This window comes from Chlorocebus sabaeus, chromosome 24 (assembly GCF_047675955.1).
Source record: "Chlorocebus sabaeus isolate Y175 chromosome 24, mChlSab1.0.hap1, whole genome shotgun sequence".
Lineage (NCBI taxonomy): Eukaryota > Metazoa > Chordata > Mammalia > Primates > Cercopithecidae > Chlorocebus > Chlorocebus sabaeus.
Window position 1 is genome coordinate 72804228 of NC_132927.1, and position 16335 is coordinate 72820562.

The following is a 16335-nucleotide window of genomic DNA, read 5'->3' on the forward strand; positions in this document are numbered from 1 at the left end:
GATGGAGTCTCGCTCTGCCACCCAGGCTGGAGTGCAGTGGCCGGATTTCAGCTCACTGCAAGCTCCGCCTTTTGGGTTTACGCCATTCTCCTGCCTCAGCCTCCCGAGTAGCTGGGACTACAGGTGCCCACCACCTCGCCTGGCTAGTTTTTTGTATTTTTTAGTAGAGACGGGTTTCACCGGGTTAGCCAGGATGGTCTCGATCTCCTGACCTCATGATCCGCCCGTCTTGGCCTCCCAAAGTGCTTAGATTACAGGCTTGAGCCACCGCGCCCGGCCTGGCTTCGTTTCTTGGCACCCCTGTGAACCTTACTGGGAAGTAATGTAGAATCATTTGGAGGAATTTCATTATGTTAAATACTACTTAAGATCTTTTTTTGTCTTAGCCATAATATTTAAATTTCTGAAAGACACAGTTATTTTCTGAACGTGTTACTGCCTAATGGGTGGTGTGACACTGAAAGGTAGAAGAAGGGAGAGGTGTTTTTTTTGTTTGTTTTTTTGTTTTGAGACAGAGTTTCGCTCTTGCTGCCCAGGCTGGAGTGCAATGGTGCGATCTCGGCTCACTGCAACCTCCGTCTCCCGGGTTCAGGCGATTCTCCTGCCTCAGCCTCTCGAGTAACTGGGATTACAGGCATGTGCTACCACGCCCGACTAATTTTGTGTTTTTAGTAGAGATGGGGGTTTCTCCATGTTGGTCAGGCTGGTCTCGAACTCCCAACCTCAGGTAATCCGCCCGCCTTGGCCACCCAAAGTGCTGAGATTATAGGTGTGAGCCACCGCTGGGGAAGGTGTTTTAATTAGATCAGTTTATTGTCATTGATAGAGTAATAAAAAGAAGCCTGAACTTATTTATTTTACATTATGTAAAATGAGGGGGGAGGAGGGAAGGAGGAGGGGGAAAAGGATGAGGAGGAAGAGGAGGAGGAGGACTCACTGATAAGGTAAAAGAGTAGTACAAACTCTGGCAAGAGCTTTGAAGATCAAGTTCTCTAACTTGTCAAACTTACATTACTATAATGTACACATTAAGCAAGGTAAGGATAGGGCTGTGTCTTGAACATTGTAGCTGTTTGATAATTATGATGGAATGATAGATGAATATTGTGGTGGAGTTGCAGCATGTTGTTGTTAAACCACTGTACCGGTTTTAGAACAAACTCCTCCCTCCTCATCCTCCCCAAGCAGTGCCAGGAACCCAGTGTCAGGGCTTGAGAGGGAACTGTCCAGTGGGGCTGAGGTCAGAAATGCCAACTGGAAAAGACAGGGAGAAGGAAGCCATGTTCTTTTCTGAAGCGTTACAGAGAAAAGTGCCTTTGAGGGTCGGGTCAAGTTTGATTGTTAGTCAAATCCAGCACCTTCTTTTAGTAAATGGTGTGCTAGCAACGTCCATGAATGCTATCTCACAATTCTCACAGCAGAAGCATTTATTATTGTATAGTAAGGTTACAGAGGTGTAATATCAAAACAGAAACCCTGTGGAGGGTTGCGGGGAGCTCTCTGCATTGCTCCAGTTGCTGCTTCTCAATCAATTTCACCAAAAATTGGGATTACAGAACATTTTGAAAGTGCAGACATCAGCACTCGCCCATGCTCTTTCTTGCAGACGAGTTCACTGGGTTCTCCTACATTATTGTGCATTAGAATTCATGTCATGTTCAAAATACAAAATCACAAATTTTTTACTTTAAGGGCCAAAATGTAATCCCAGCATTTTGGGAGGCCAAGGTGGGAGGACTGCTTGAGGCCAGGAGTGCAAGACTAGCCTGGGCAACATCGCAAGACCCTTTCTCTATAAAACATTTAAAAATCAGCTGGGTGTGGTGGCAAGCGCCTATAGTCCCAGCTACTTGGTAGGCTGAGGTGGGAGGATTGCAGAGCCTGGGAGGCTGAGGCTGCAGTTAGCTATGACCACACCCCTGCATTCCAGCCTGGGCGACAGAGTGAGACCCGTCTCTTAAAAAAAAAAGCAAAGCAAAACAAAATAGGGATTTCCAATAGTACCTTTGACTACACAACAATTTTTGAGATAACTTTAAAACAACTCTTATGCAGAATGTGACCCCACAGTAATATATACATATATGCTTTTTTATCAGGTCAACTAGACGATCAATATATAATTAGATTTATGAAAGAAAAGCTAAAATCAATGCCTTGCAGGAATCAAGGTTACATTTTGGATGGATTCCCAAAGACCTATGATCAAGCAAAAGACCTGTTCAATCGTAAGTTTGAGTGTTCTATTTTGAGTATTTATATTCAGGTAAGTTGCAACTTTATTGTTCAGAGAAATAGTCACTCAATTAAAGTAAACAGAAAACTAGAGAGACTATTTATTTTTGAGCCTTGGCTCACCTTTCATTAGGTAGCTTTTTTTTTTTCTATTTCCCCCCCCCCCCAGATGATGGTTCAAGGTGCATAGCCTTTTACAAATTTTTAAAAATTTTATTGTATTGTATTGTGGCACAAACACTTAACATGAGATCTGCCCTCGGAACAGGTTTTTAAGTGTGCAATACATGATCATTGGCTATAGGCACTGGGTTGTTCAGCAGATCTCTAGAGCTTATGCATCTTTCCGGATTAAAACTTCATGCCTGTTGATTAGTAACTTTTGTTTTTCCCCTCCCCAGCCCCTGGCAGCCACCACCCCATCCTTTCATTCTTTGAATTTGACTACTCAAGTTCCCCATTTAAGTGGAATCATGCAGTATTTGTCTTTCTGTCACTGATTTCACTTAGCATAATGTCCTCAAGGTTCATCCTTGTTGTTGCACAAAGCAGAATTTCCTTTAAAAAAAAAAAAGCAGACCATTCGTCACCGCGGCTGGAGCAGAGTGATATATATGATCACAGTTGACTGCAGCCTTGACCTCCTGGGCTCAAGCGCTTTTCCTGCCTCGGTCTCCGAGTAGCTGGGACTACAGGCGTACATGAGCACACCCAACTAATTTAAAATTTTTCTGGAGGTTTCACTCTGTTGCTAGGCTGATCTCTGAACTCCTGGCTTCAGGTGATCCTACTGCCTTGCCCTCCCAAATTGTTGAGATTACAGGTGTGAGCCATGGTGCCCAGCCATTTCCTTCTTTTTAAAGGCTGAATAGTATTCTGTTGGATGTCTATACACATTTTCTTTATCCATGCATCTATCAATGTACATTTAGTTTGTGAGACTATTTCTAAAAATACATGTGCTCTTTATGGCTAGTTTTCATTAGTGCTTGCTACTTAAGATATTTGGATTTTTTTGCTGTGATCCATGGTAATAATATATTAATAAACACAATGAGGAATATTTTGTTTTCTTAGAGGAAGATGAGGAGGAGGAAGATGAAATCAGAGGCAGAATGTTTCCCTTTGATAAATTAATTATACCTGGTAAGTTTATTTTCCCAAGATCACATTTAAAAGAATGTAAAATGAGGGGGGAGGAGGGAAGGAAGAGGGGGAGGATGAGAAGGGGGAGAAGGGGGAGAAGGATGAGGAGGGAGAGGAGGAGGATGATTCACTGATAAGGTAAAAGTAATTTTGTAAAAATACAAAAATTAGCTGGGTGTTGTAGTGTGCGCCTGTAGTCCCAGCTACTCGGGAGGTTGAGGCAAGAGAATCACTTGAACTCAGGAGACGGAGGTTGCAGTGAGCCGAGATCACGCCACAGCACTCCAGCCTGGGCAACAGAGAGGGACTCCGTTTCAAAAAAAAAAAAGAAGAATGCTGTCTGATATCTGTCTCTTTTTTCTTTCTTTTTTTTCTCCCAGTAGCTGGGACTACAGGTGCCTGCCACCATGTCCAGCTAATTTTTGTATTTTTAGTAGAGATGGGTTTTCACCATGTTGTCCAGGCCGATCTCAAACTCCTAGCCTCAAATGATCCACCCGCCTTAGCCTCCCAAAGTGCTGGGATTACAAGCGTGAGCCACCACACCCAGCCTCTTTTTTTTTTAAACTACCCCTTAAGGAGCAGGGCTACACCATAGGCAGTGAGCCTAGAGTAGCCCCGATACCCCTTTTGTGCCAAAACAATCTTTTTGAGTTTAATAAAGTAGGATTTTTTTTTTTTAGGAAAAAAATTAAAAGATATTCTCAAGCATAAACTTGCAAACTAGAGAATGCACCGAGGGATAAACATGAGGAATATTAAATTGCTGAAATGAATAGAAATCCCTGTGGGAACATTGTCTTCCACTGCTCTCTCCTGTAACAAAGCAAAAGGTAGCAAATCTACTGATGGCTTGACTTCCTGAGTCACGTAGGCTCCTTCCCTGCCCTGGTTTTGGTGCTAACCATGCCATCATCAAGACCTTCAGCTTCTGACTTGAGATTGCACAGGTCCCAAGCTTTTCAGTTCACTCTTAACTCCACAGCGGTTTTATTCCATCACATATTTACACAGGATTTCACAAAGTAGTCTCGAAGGCAAGGCATAAGCAATTTATCGTACACAACAGGATTTACTTAGTACTGAGCAGGCATTTCTTGTGACCTTCCTATAAACGTTAACAAGTGTTGTTTTCAGTCAGTTTGCTTGAGGTGTATATTCATAGGGAATCATTTTGGGTCATAAGATCACTAGAAGAAAAGCTATTTTCAGCAACTTAGAACAAGGCTGTAACTGAAAAGGGCCTGCCTGCTCAGTGGTATACAGTCCCCAAGGAAGGCAGCTTGTGGCTGTTACCTTCTCTTGGTCCAGCACAGTTTGCAGAGAAGCTTCTGGAAGCACTGAGACTACCAGATAGCAGTCATCCTTGGGGATGGATATTTATTGTTTGCCTGTAGGCTCTGAAGCCAATGGCAGAGGCATGAAATGCCACAGGGATGGTTTGTCTCAGATTTCCCATTAATTTAGGCAAATGCCTCAGAAAAAGTTAAAAACTAAAGCTGATTGGCCAGACACAGTGCCTGTAATCCCAGCACTTTGGAAGGTCAAGGTGGGAGGATCTCTTGAGCTCAGGAGTCAGAGACCAGCCTGGGCAACATAGCGAGACCTCATATCTACTAAAAAAAAGAAAAAAAAAAATCAAAAAAATTAGCCGGGGTGGTGGCATGCACCTGTAGTCCCAGCTACTTGGAAGGCTGAGGTGGGAGACTCACCTGAGCATGGGAAATCAAGGCTGCAGGTGCCCTGATTGCACCACTGCACTCCAGCCGGCAACAGAGCAAGAACCTGTCTCAAAAAAATTAATTAAAAAAATAAAATAAAAAGTAAAGTTTATTGTTGATTATTAGATTCTGGGTAGGTATGTCCAGTGTATGTATGTTTATCACTTCTAGGCAATATTCACTCATTGCAAACTCCGTGCTAAATCATAACACCCTCACTGGGGCAGCTGGATACATTTCAGCTCAACTGGCAATTTGTCGTGTGCAATTTGTCATGTGCTGGGCACTCACTGAACCTTTTCACGATCCTGCAAGGCAGGAATTACACCCACGTTTACCCAATCCACAAGCTAAAGCCCAGAGACGTATGCAAGTCCACTCACTAGTAAATGGTAGGGGGATTAAATTAAAACTCAGGTCTTCTCACTCCACTGCCTCCAAAACAGAATTAACGAAACCTGCCTGTAAGATAAGGAAATGGAAGCACAGAGGTCAAGTGACCAAGAACTCTTAAACGTAGGCCACTGGGCTGTCCTGTCTTTGTTGGACACACTGCAAACACGTCTAAGACGTAATCTATTTGGAACGTTAATCTGTTGTTAGCAAACTACCCTCTTTCCAGAAATTGTCCCTATTTTCTAGTTCCCTAAAAGAAATACCTGTGGGATTTTAATTGAGGGAGGGAACTGAATGGTAACACGGAAAGGTCAATGCCATTGAAATAATTTACTGCTTAGGATTCCCTAGAGATGGGGGCACATGGGGAATGCCAGGTTTGGTCAGGCGGCAGAAGCAAGAACAAAGGGCAAGGTCTAGATCAAAGCCGTTGTTGGGGTTCCTTTGGGAAAGCCGAGACAGGCCACAGTGAACCATTCGGGACTGGCTAGTTTGAGTTTAGAGGTGGTCTCTAGTTGCCTGGGGCCTAGTCCTGGGATGATTTAGGGTAAGGGAAATACTGGCTTGCTGTGTGAGATTAGATAAACGGACTGAGTGGCTTGCATAGGAGGGGCATTCCCAAGTAAGTTGTTACTATCTTTAGGTATTGGCTAGGCCTGGGAAGGGCAGCAGTCTCTCCCCAGATCTGTAAGGCCCCCCTCAAGATATCAAAACAGGCCAGGTGTGTGGCTTACGCCGCCTGCAATCCCAGGGAGGCTAAGGCAGGAGGATTGCTTGAGTCCAGGAGTTGGAGACCAGCATGGGCTACATAGCAAGACCCCCATCTCCACACACACAAAAACATTTTTAATTAGCCAGGTGTGGTGGCATGTGCCTGTGGTCCCAGCTACTCAGGAGGCTGAGGTGGGAGGATCTCTTGTGCCCAGGAGGTCAAGGCTGTGGTAAGCCTTGATCATGCCACTGCACTTCAGCCTGGGTGACAGAGTGAGACCCTGTCTCTTAGAAAAAAAAAAAAAAAAAGAAATCAAAGCATAAGACACAGAAAATAAAAGAAACACATTCCAACCTATGATAATCCAGTTCTAGATGGTATTCTCTCCCAGTGAGAAACCACTGCATTTTACCACTGCTGTTAGCCTATGTCCAGTTTGATCCTTTCAAGACCTTAGTTGAAGGACATAAGTTTAAAGTTGTACCTACCTGATGAATATTTGGAAATTTGTTAAAACATAGATTTTTCGGCCCAGCATGGTGGTTTACACCTGTAATCCCAGCAATTTGGGAGGCCGAGGTAGGCAGATCACCTGAGGTCAGGAGATCAAGACCAGTCTGGCTGACATGGTGAAACCCCGTCTCTACTAAAAATATAAAATTAGCCAGGCATGGTGGTGCATGCCTATAATCCCAGCCTATAATCACTCGGGAGGCTGAGGCAGGAGAATCACTTGAACCCGGGAGACGGAGGTTGCAGTGAGCCGAGACCGCACCACTGCACTCCAGCATGGGGTACAAGAGCGAGACTTTGACTAAAAACAAAACAAAACAAAACAAAACAAAAACCCATAGATTTTTCATGTGATTCCAGATAGCCAAATACAGTGACCTCCTTGTTATCTACAGTCTCACCAAGCAGAAATCTATTACTTGCTATCCACAGTTAGCCAGTGCGAGGACAATAGACGTTGTGAATAACTGTCTTGAGATACTGCAGAATCTTGAAGTTCTCTGTGAGTCACAAAGAGAATGGATGAACATTTCTTAAAAAAAATCATCTAGTGAGAAGTATATTTTATCATATTAAAAATCTTTGCAAATTGGAAAGCCAAGGATGTTACTCATTATTTGATTAACTGGAATCTTACACCTCCCAATCAGCCTGGAAGAAAGGTAGAATATATTTTTGAAATTCACAGATTATTAACATAATTCACACATTTTCTAACAAATGAGTATCATGTTAGGGAAAAAAATAAAAAAGAAAGTAAGTTTTCATATAGATGTCTGACATCACAGAGCTTAAATGGATTCAATTTTCAGCAAATCTGTTGACATCATTTTGATTTCAGTACTGTACCAGCATTTGGGGGTTCAGATGTCTACCTTCCTTTTCAAAAGGCAGCCACTCATGAAAATCATGACAATCAAATGGTAAAAGATGAGCAAAAGATAGAACAACTTACTTGCGAAAATGCCTCTTGTATGCAGAATGGAGGTAGTATCAAACTATTATGAATTTACAGGATCTTATTCCACAGGCTGTCTCAACCTTTGCTTTCACAGTTAGTATCTGCAGCAGATGATGTTCACATATGTCCACATGCCTCGGGGACACACCTCCTGTGGGCTTTCCCCAGTATGCTTTCCCTTTTCACCCACTCGAGGAAGCTTATTAGAATACAAGTAAATGAGAATGGCATTATGATGTTACAAGCCAATACAATTTTAGAATAAAAATCAAATCATTCCTAAGTTCTGTTGAGCTCTAATAGATAGCAAGGTATTTGTGATGCACCCAGCCACTGATCTGGGCACCAGTGTACACTGGTCCTGTAGTTGAGAACCTCTAAGAATCACAACTCACCTTGGAAAGTTTATTTCACTGATCCACACTTGAATCTCTCATTCACTCAACAATTATCCGTTGAATTTGTACTAGAAGCTGAAGGAACAGCTGCTTTTACAGTTTAAAAGAAAATCACAGGTGGGTAAAATGGTCATTATTAACATGATCTGTGTGTTGAATTTGGTAAGTGCTGACCATATCATGTTGAACGTGTTTCATAGTCAATGGCATTGAGGAAAGAGCTGGATCCATGAAAATTCCAAGGGGAGTTCCCATTTTTATTAATTTGGCAAACTGGCCATCAAAGCATTTTGCTTGTAGCCATAGTTCTCTTTGGAAGCCTGTGATAACTGTGCTGGACAGGAGGCAATGTGAGGCCAGGAGCCGTGGCCTATCCCTGCCAGCACTCCAGGAGGCCAAAGTGGGAGGACTGCTTAAGGCAGGAATTTGAGACCAGCCTGCACATAGTGAGACCTTGTCTCTCTCTAAGATAGATATACATACATATATGCATATATATGTATATATTTTTTAAAAAAGAGAAAAGAGACAATTTGAAAATTAACTAGGAAGCTGACATCACAGGGTTATCTGAGATTTGCTACTTATGATTTCTGCTGCTTTTATTACGAAGGGAGGAGGAGAGGAAGGAAGGAAGGACAGAGGGAGGGTGGGGGAAGGGAGGGAAGAAAGAAGGAAGGAAGAGAGGGAGGGAGGAAGAAAGGGAAAATAATAGATTGCACAAAATAGCAATTGGGCCTCATAGGGTAGTCTCTGGAAATGGGGTGATTTTCATCTATTTATCCTCCATGAGAGGCAGCAAAGCCAATTGGACAGGCTATTTGTGGCAACAGGAGGTCCTGGCGGGTAACCAGACACTTGGGTTACCAGGGGCCCATGCGTTCTCCAGCACCCTGCTAGTTAGCTGCGCTGTACTGTGCCAACTCTGGAGTCTCTCCTTCTCCCCAGAATTCGTCTGTGCACTGGATGCTTCGGATGAGTTTCTGAAGGAGCGTGTGATAAACCTTCCCGAGAGGATCGTGGCGGGGACCCACTATAGCCAAGACCGATTCCTCCGGGCTCTGAGCAACTACCGGGACATCAATATCGAAGATGAGACTGTCTTCAACTATTTTGATGAAATTGAAATTCACCCGATACGTATTGGTATTAAATGAATTCAAGGATAATGTGAATGTCCAGGACCCCCAGTAAAGCTTGGTGCAGGTCTAGCTGTAACTGTGGGGCTGGGGGAGGGTGGGGAGCATAACCGTGGGTTGGGGCACAGGAAGCCATGGAATACACAGGGCACTCCTCCTGGGGAGTCATTCTATGTGGGGATTTGGTGGTGGGAGGGTGTTATTATTGTATGAGAATTTATGGGTATATTATGAAGTCAAATGACAAATCCTTTGTTTTTGAGACGGAGTCTTGCTCAGTTGCCCAGGCTGGAGTGCAGTGGTGCAATCTTGGCTTACTGCAACCTCTGCTTCCCAGGTTCAAGTGATTCTCCTGCCTCAGCCTCCCAAGTAGCTGGGACTACAGGCACGCACCACCATGCCTGACTAATTTTTGTATTTTTAGTAGAGATGGGGTTTCACTATGTTGGCCTGGCTGCTCTCAAACACCTGACCTCATGATCCGTCCACCTCGGCCGCCCAAAGTGTTGGGATTACAGGTGTGAGCCACCATGCCTGGCCAACAAACTCATGTTTTAAAAAAGAAATGTGTGTTTGGTGCTGGCTGCTTGGCCATTCCCCCAGGTTCCTTGGGGGCAGTGTTCTGTCCCTGTTAGATTATTGGGCACTGGTGCTTTTCCAGACCCTTTCCTGGCCTTCTGACTGGCCAGCCCATCCCCGTAGCTACCCAGAAGAGCAAATAGCTCTCCACTGCATTCCTTCTTGTTTCCTGTAAACACAGCGCTGAGCTTAGCACCAGCAAGCACTTGTGATCCCGTGTCACATCGGCCCCATCACCACCATTATCATTCCTGGCTCCAGCGCTTAGCTTTCACAGCGGCTGCTACTTCCCTGGGCTTGTTGAACCCCTGACCTACCTTTCTGGTTTTCTGGACCTTGACACTTACTCCTCCTTTGGGCTTGGTGAGAAAGAACCAGCTTCTGCCTGGTGGAAGCTTCCTGGCCAGGCCCACCCTTGGGACTCCAGGGGCTGCTCTCTACCCCCAACTGCCCAATGGGACGGCATTTGGGCCCTGGAGTATCGGGAGGCTTAGTGCTAAGGGATAATGTCAGCACGAGGAAGGAGAGCTAATTCCATTCGTGGCTGGGCCTCAGTTTTCTCATCTGTGAAATAGGAAAATAATCAGGCTTGCAGGATTGTTATAAACAGTAGAGATGAGAGACACAAAGTGCCTGGCACGTTGAAGGAGTTCAACAAGTGGTCATTTTGTTATTCCTACCAATTCTAAGGCATAAAATGACATACTATTATGAAATTTTAAAATGGCTGGGTGTGGTGGCTCATGCCTGTAATCCCTACATGTTGGAAGACCAAGGTGGGTGGATCACCTGAGGTCAGGAGTTCAAGACCAGCATGGCCAACATGGTGAAACCCCATCTCTACGAAAAATACAAAAATTAGCTGGGCGTGGTGGTGCGCACCTGTAATCCCAGCTACCCAGGAGGCTGAGGCAGGAGAATCGTTTGAACTCAGGAGGCAGAGGTTGCAGTGAACTGAAATCATGCCACTGCACTCCAACCTGGGTCACAGAGTGAGACTCCGTCTCAAAAAAAAAAAAAAAAAGAAATATAAAAATAACAATTTGTAAATCTGCAAATCCTTCTTGTCTGCACCCTCAGCAGTCACTGGGTTTTGTTCTCATCTAGACATGTTTCTGCATGTTGGACATGCTTTATATGTAAAAGCTAAGGGTTCTGCACCTCCTAATATGGAAATTAGTTTACATTATTTAGAGAACTAGGAAAGAATGGAGAATATATTTCAGAAAAATAGTGATTGTCATCTTTTCAGTTAGGTCCAAAAAACTGTTTACAGGAAGATCAGGAAAGCCCAGGGAAAAATGCTGAGAAAAAAAGAAGTAACAGGGAGGAATGAATGAGTGGCCATTGTGTTCCGTCTCATCCTGTGCCCATCTCATTTGGCCTCATCTGCAGCTGACAACTGGGAGATAATATAAAAGCACAGGGGAGAAATGCATCCTAAGGATGGGAGGCGGGGAGGGCATCTCACGGTAGGGGATGCAGCCCAGCCTCTGCAAGGTCTGGAATGGGGCCCTGGAAAGATGCTGGGAACCGCATCCTCTCATCAGCTCTGGACTCTGCTTCTCTCTGTGTCTCTTTGTCGTCTCTCTCTCTTTGGGCCAGGGTTCTCTCCCCCTCTGTGGCCTGTGTGGTAGGCTGAGGCCACCCCATACCCAGAGTTACGATGCTACACTGGGAGCCAGGCCAGAGCTGACTTTACTCTGTCCAGTCCCACATTCCCTGAAGGGCAACTCTGCTGGTCACAGTTTGGGCTGAGGTGCCCCACCCCAGTCTAATCAGCAGTGGCCCGGCTCTGGGGTAAGAGTGGAATATTGCCAGGGGGAATCATTCCTGAGTACCTTCTCAAAGGTGTCCAGTTAGTGATATCAAGGTTGTAATTACTCAGAGTAATCAGGGAGAAATGCATTTATATTATATTATATTATATTATATTATATTATATTATATTATATTATATTATTTTACTTTTTCTTTTTGAGATAGAGTCTCCCTCTGTCACCAAGGCTGGAGTGCAATGGCACAATCTCAGCTCACTGCAACCTCCGCCTCCTGGGTTCAAGCAATTCTCCTGCCTCAGCCTCCCAAGTAGCTGGGATTACAGGCGTACGCTGCCATGCCCAGCTAATTTTTGTATTTTTGGTAGAGACAGGTTACACCACATTGGCCAGGCTGGTCTCAAACTCCTGGCCTCAAGCAATCTGCCCACCTCGGCCACACAAAGTGCTGGGATTACAGGCATGAGCCACCGCACCCAGTGAGAAATGCATTTAAATGTCATAGGTCAGGCAATGAGGAGCTACTCGATATGACTTTTTCTTTTTTATTTTTTTGAGACAAAGTCTCACTCTGTCACCCAAGCTGGAGTACAGTGGCTCAATCTCAACTCAGTGCAACCTCTGCCTCCCGAGTTCAAGTGATCCTCCTGCCTAAGCCTCCCAAGTAGCTGGAACTACAGGCGTGCGCCACTATGCCAGGCTAATTTTTGTATTTTTCATAGAGATGGGGTTTCTCCATGTTGGCCAGGCTGGTCTTGAACTCCTGACCTCAACCTACTGGGCCTCCCAAAGTGCTGAGATTACAGGTGTGAGCCACCATGGCCAGCTGTTTTTTGCTTTTTTAAGGGCTTGCTTCTGTTCACCAACTAGTGCATTGGTTCTGCTCCTCCCCTCTTCCCATGTTAGAACCTGGTGGTGCTTCTGGTCTAGGTCAAGGTCATACAAACATGGGAGGGGTGGTGGCTCGTGCCTGTAATCCCAGCACTGTGAGAGGCCGAGGCAGGAGGACTGCTTGAGCTCAAGAGTTCAAGATCAGCCTGGGCAACATGGGGAGACCCTGCCTCTACAAAAACAAAACAAAACAATAAAAAACAAACATGGGTGGGGTGGGCACAGCAGTGACTATGAATGGGAGTGGGGTAAGCAGTTGCCCAGAGGAAGGTCTGAAGGGGCTTAGTACCAAAATTTGTCTGCTGCACACTGTTCTCTGCAGACACCTTCCAAGCAGCCCTAAGAGAGTGGTATAGAATTTACCACCTCAGTGACCGTGGAGATCTCAGTATTTATCAATACACCATTTTTCTTTTTTTTTCTTTTTTTTTTTTTTGAGGCGGATTCTTGCTCTGTTGCCCAGGCTGGAGCATAGTGGCACGATCTTGGCTCACTGCAACCTCCACCTCCCGGGTTCAAGCGATTCTCCTGCCTCAGCCTCCTAAGTAGCTGGGATTACAGGAGCCCGCCACCACACCCGGCTAATTTTTGTATTTTTAGTAGAGATGGGTTTTCACCGTGTTGGCCAGGCTGGTCTAGAACTCCTGACCTTATGATCCACCCACCTCGGCCTCCCAAAGTGAGCCACCGTGCCCGGCCCACCATTTTTCTTTTTCTTCTCTTCGGTCTTGATACTAACATTTTTCAGATATTCTGGAGTCTGGATTTTTTTTCCCTATTCAAGTAGACTCACTGAAATGGTTATTTTTTTATGAATTGAAAACATATCCCAGAATCATTGATTTTCAGAAAGGTCACCCTGTTTGGCCTCCCACAAGTGCAGGACTTCCTTCTGTAGAAACCTCTGAAAGAAGTGTCCCAGTCTTTGCTTGAATACTTCCAGGCATGGAGAGCTCATTACTTTTCAGGCAATCCATTCCCCCATCCAACCACTCTAATCAAGTCATCGTTAGAACTCATAGACCCAAGTCCAAATTTTCCTACCCACGACTCTCAGACTCTGGTCTGATATTTGCCCACGAGCGAAAAAATTCTGAACTATGCTGGCAATTAGAAAAGAAAGCCCCATGTGGTAATTTACATAATTGACTATCACAAGTTTATAGTAATAAAGAATTTTCCCAATTGCAGGCAGGCCTAGAATATAAGTATGTGTTGATCTCTCTCCTGGTATTTAAAGATGTAGGAAAACTTGAAGATGCTCAGAATAGACTTGCTATCAAACAGCTCATCAAAGAGATTGGGGAACCTCGAAATTATGGTTTAACAGACGAAGAAAAGGCAGAAGAGGAGCGGAAGGCTGCGGAGGAGCGGCTGGCCAGGGAGGCTGCTGAGGAAGCAGAACGCGAGCACCAGGAGGCCGTGGAGATGGCAGAGAAGATAGCTCGCTGGGAGGAGTGGGTGAGTGGTGTGTGTGTGAGTCTGTGTGTGTGCGGAGCAGGGGTGCGGTGCCTGAAGCCATTTAGGCCAGTTCCACTTCCCATCCTGCTTTAGGGAAATGTCATGAAAATACCCCAAACAAATTTGCGTTTGCTTTTTGTCATTTGTAACATTTGAAAAAGGATATCCATGGTCTTTTGCTAAGTTTTTTTCCTTTTTCTTTTTGTTTGAGACAGGGTCTGGCTGTGTCGCCCAGGCTGGAGTGCAGTGGTGCGATCTTGGCTTACTGCAACCTCTGCCTCCCGGGTTCAAGTGATTCTCCTGTCTCAGCCTCCCCAGGGGCTGGGACTACAGGTGTGCACCATCACGCCCAGCTCATTTTTCTGTTTTTAGTAGAAATGGGGTTTCACCATGTTGACCAGCTAGGCTGATCTGAAACTCCTGATCTCAAGTGATCCGCCTGCTTCTGCCTCCCAAAGTGCTGGGATTACAGGCGTGAGTCACCGTGCCCAGCTTGCTTAGTATTAACAACAAAAACTAGCCATTATCAGGTGTATTAGTAATACAAATTCCTGTAAATGTGTAACATTTTACTATTCATTGACCTCATTATTTTATTTTCCTCCATTTACCCATGTAAATGGGTAATTACCCAGGTGGTCAGCTTCATTCAACCCCTCCTCATTCCCCAAATCACTGAGTCTAGCAAATAATTCTGCTTCCAAAAATAGCACTCTTAGGCTGGGCATGGTGGTTCATACCTGTAATCCTAGCACTTTGGGAGGGTGAAGCTGGAGAATCACTTGAGCTTAGGTGTTCAAGAACAGCCTGGGCAACATAGCAAGACCTTGACTCTACTAAAAATAAAAATAAAAATTAGCTGGGCATAGTGGCATGCCTGTAGCCCCAACTACTAGGGAGGCTAACGCGGGAGGATTGCTTAAGCCTGGAGGATTGTTTGAGCCTGGGAGACTGAGGCTGCATTGAGCTATGGTGATGCCACAGCACTTCAACCTGGAACCTGAACCCTGTCTCAAAAAACAAACACCATCACCAAAAATGACACCCAAATCTGTCCCCAGCTCTCTAATTCTGATTAGGGGCAGTGTTTCTCACCCATATTATGCAGTGCCTTCTCACTGTCCTTCCCAACTCCACCCTGGTCCATCTCCAGCCTGTTCCCAAGCAGCTGCCAGGTGGTCCTTCCAAACTGCAGACCCACCATGGCCATTCTCTGCTTACAGCTCCTCACAGGCCCTCGATTATCACAATTTGATAAAAGTCCAAACTTGTCATTGTGGTCAAGGTCCTTTGTGACCTGGCTGCTTCTGATACTTCCCAGTTTCAAACAGTGCACCAATGATGGTCATCTGCATGACTCACTGCCTCACAGACACGTGGCATCTTTACCAGAAGTCGTCTTTCTAGTGAGGCATTTCCTGGTCTCTGTAAAATTCAATGCCTACCCCTTCCCACAACCTGTCACATCCCCTTTTACACTTTTTAATTTTCCTCTTTGTACTTACTCTACCTATTTTACAGTTTATGTATTTACCTTGTTTCTTACCTTTTCTCTGCACAGAACTTAAGTTACATGAGGACAGCGATGTCTATGTTGTTCACTGCCATATATCCAATGCTTAGAATAGTGCCTGGCATGTAACAGGCACTCAACAAATGGAAGGAAGGGAGAAAGGAAGAAAGAAGGGAGGGATGGAGGGAGGGAGGCAGGCCCAATGCACACATTTTGGGTGCCTGATTAATCTTAAATTCCTAAAGTTTGCTGTGTCAGACTAGACATGGTTTAAGTTTTGATACATATTTTAAAACTGCCCTCCAGCAATGGTAAACCAGTTTATGTATCATCTAACAGGTGGTTATTTCCCTACACCTTCTCTAACCTACTTTCTCAATTTTGTTCGCACATGTCAGGCTGATAAAAACTGTTCTCATTGTTTTGATATTCATTTCTCTGATCACTAATCTTACAGCTTTTTCCATGTTTGTTAAACATTTATGTTTCTTCTCATGTTGCATATTTTCTCTGCCCATGTTTGGGCTGTGTGTCTCTTTCTAATTATTTTGCAAAAAGAACTCCTGATAAATTAGTTCAATAGAAACAGGAATGGCTCCAGTTGGCCTCCCGAGTCGTGCTGCTAGAGTTCAAATCCCACTCCACTCTCTCTGTAGGTATGTGGCCTTGTGCAGGCTCCTCTCTGTGTCTCAGTTTCTCCATTTGTAAAGTGGGGATAATGATAGTACCTACTTCATACAGTCACTGAGGTGACTAAAGAGCTAATATATGTAAACTATGCACGGCGCCTGGCAAGTAGTGTGCATCACGTAATATCCTCATCACATCTTTTTTATAATGTGTTGCAGTTTTTCTCAATTCATCATTTATCTTTTAACATTATTTATGATGT

General features: G+C 44.6%; 1 protein-coding gene across 2 annotated transcripts in view; it reads left to right on the forward strand.

The window, feature by feature from the left end:
- The window catches only part of AK7 (adenylate kinase 7), a 100600-nt gene that overhangs the window by 79973 nt on the left and 4292 nt on the right, over positions 1-16335 (forward strand). For both annotated transcript variants that reach the window (XM_007987770.3, XM_007987771.3), the window contains 4 exons: positions 2100-2228; positions 3313-3381; positions 9031-9228; positions 13710-13930. In XM_007987770.3, coding sequence (XP_007985961.1) covers positions 2100-2228; positions 3313-3381; positions 9031-9228; positions 13710-13930 — 617 coding nt within the window. The remainder of the gene's footprint in view (positions 1-2099; positions 2229-3312; positions 3382-9030; positions 9229-13709; positions 13931-16335) is intronic.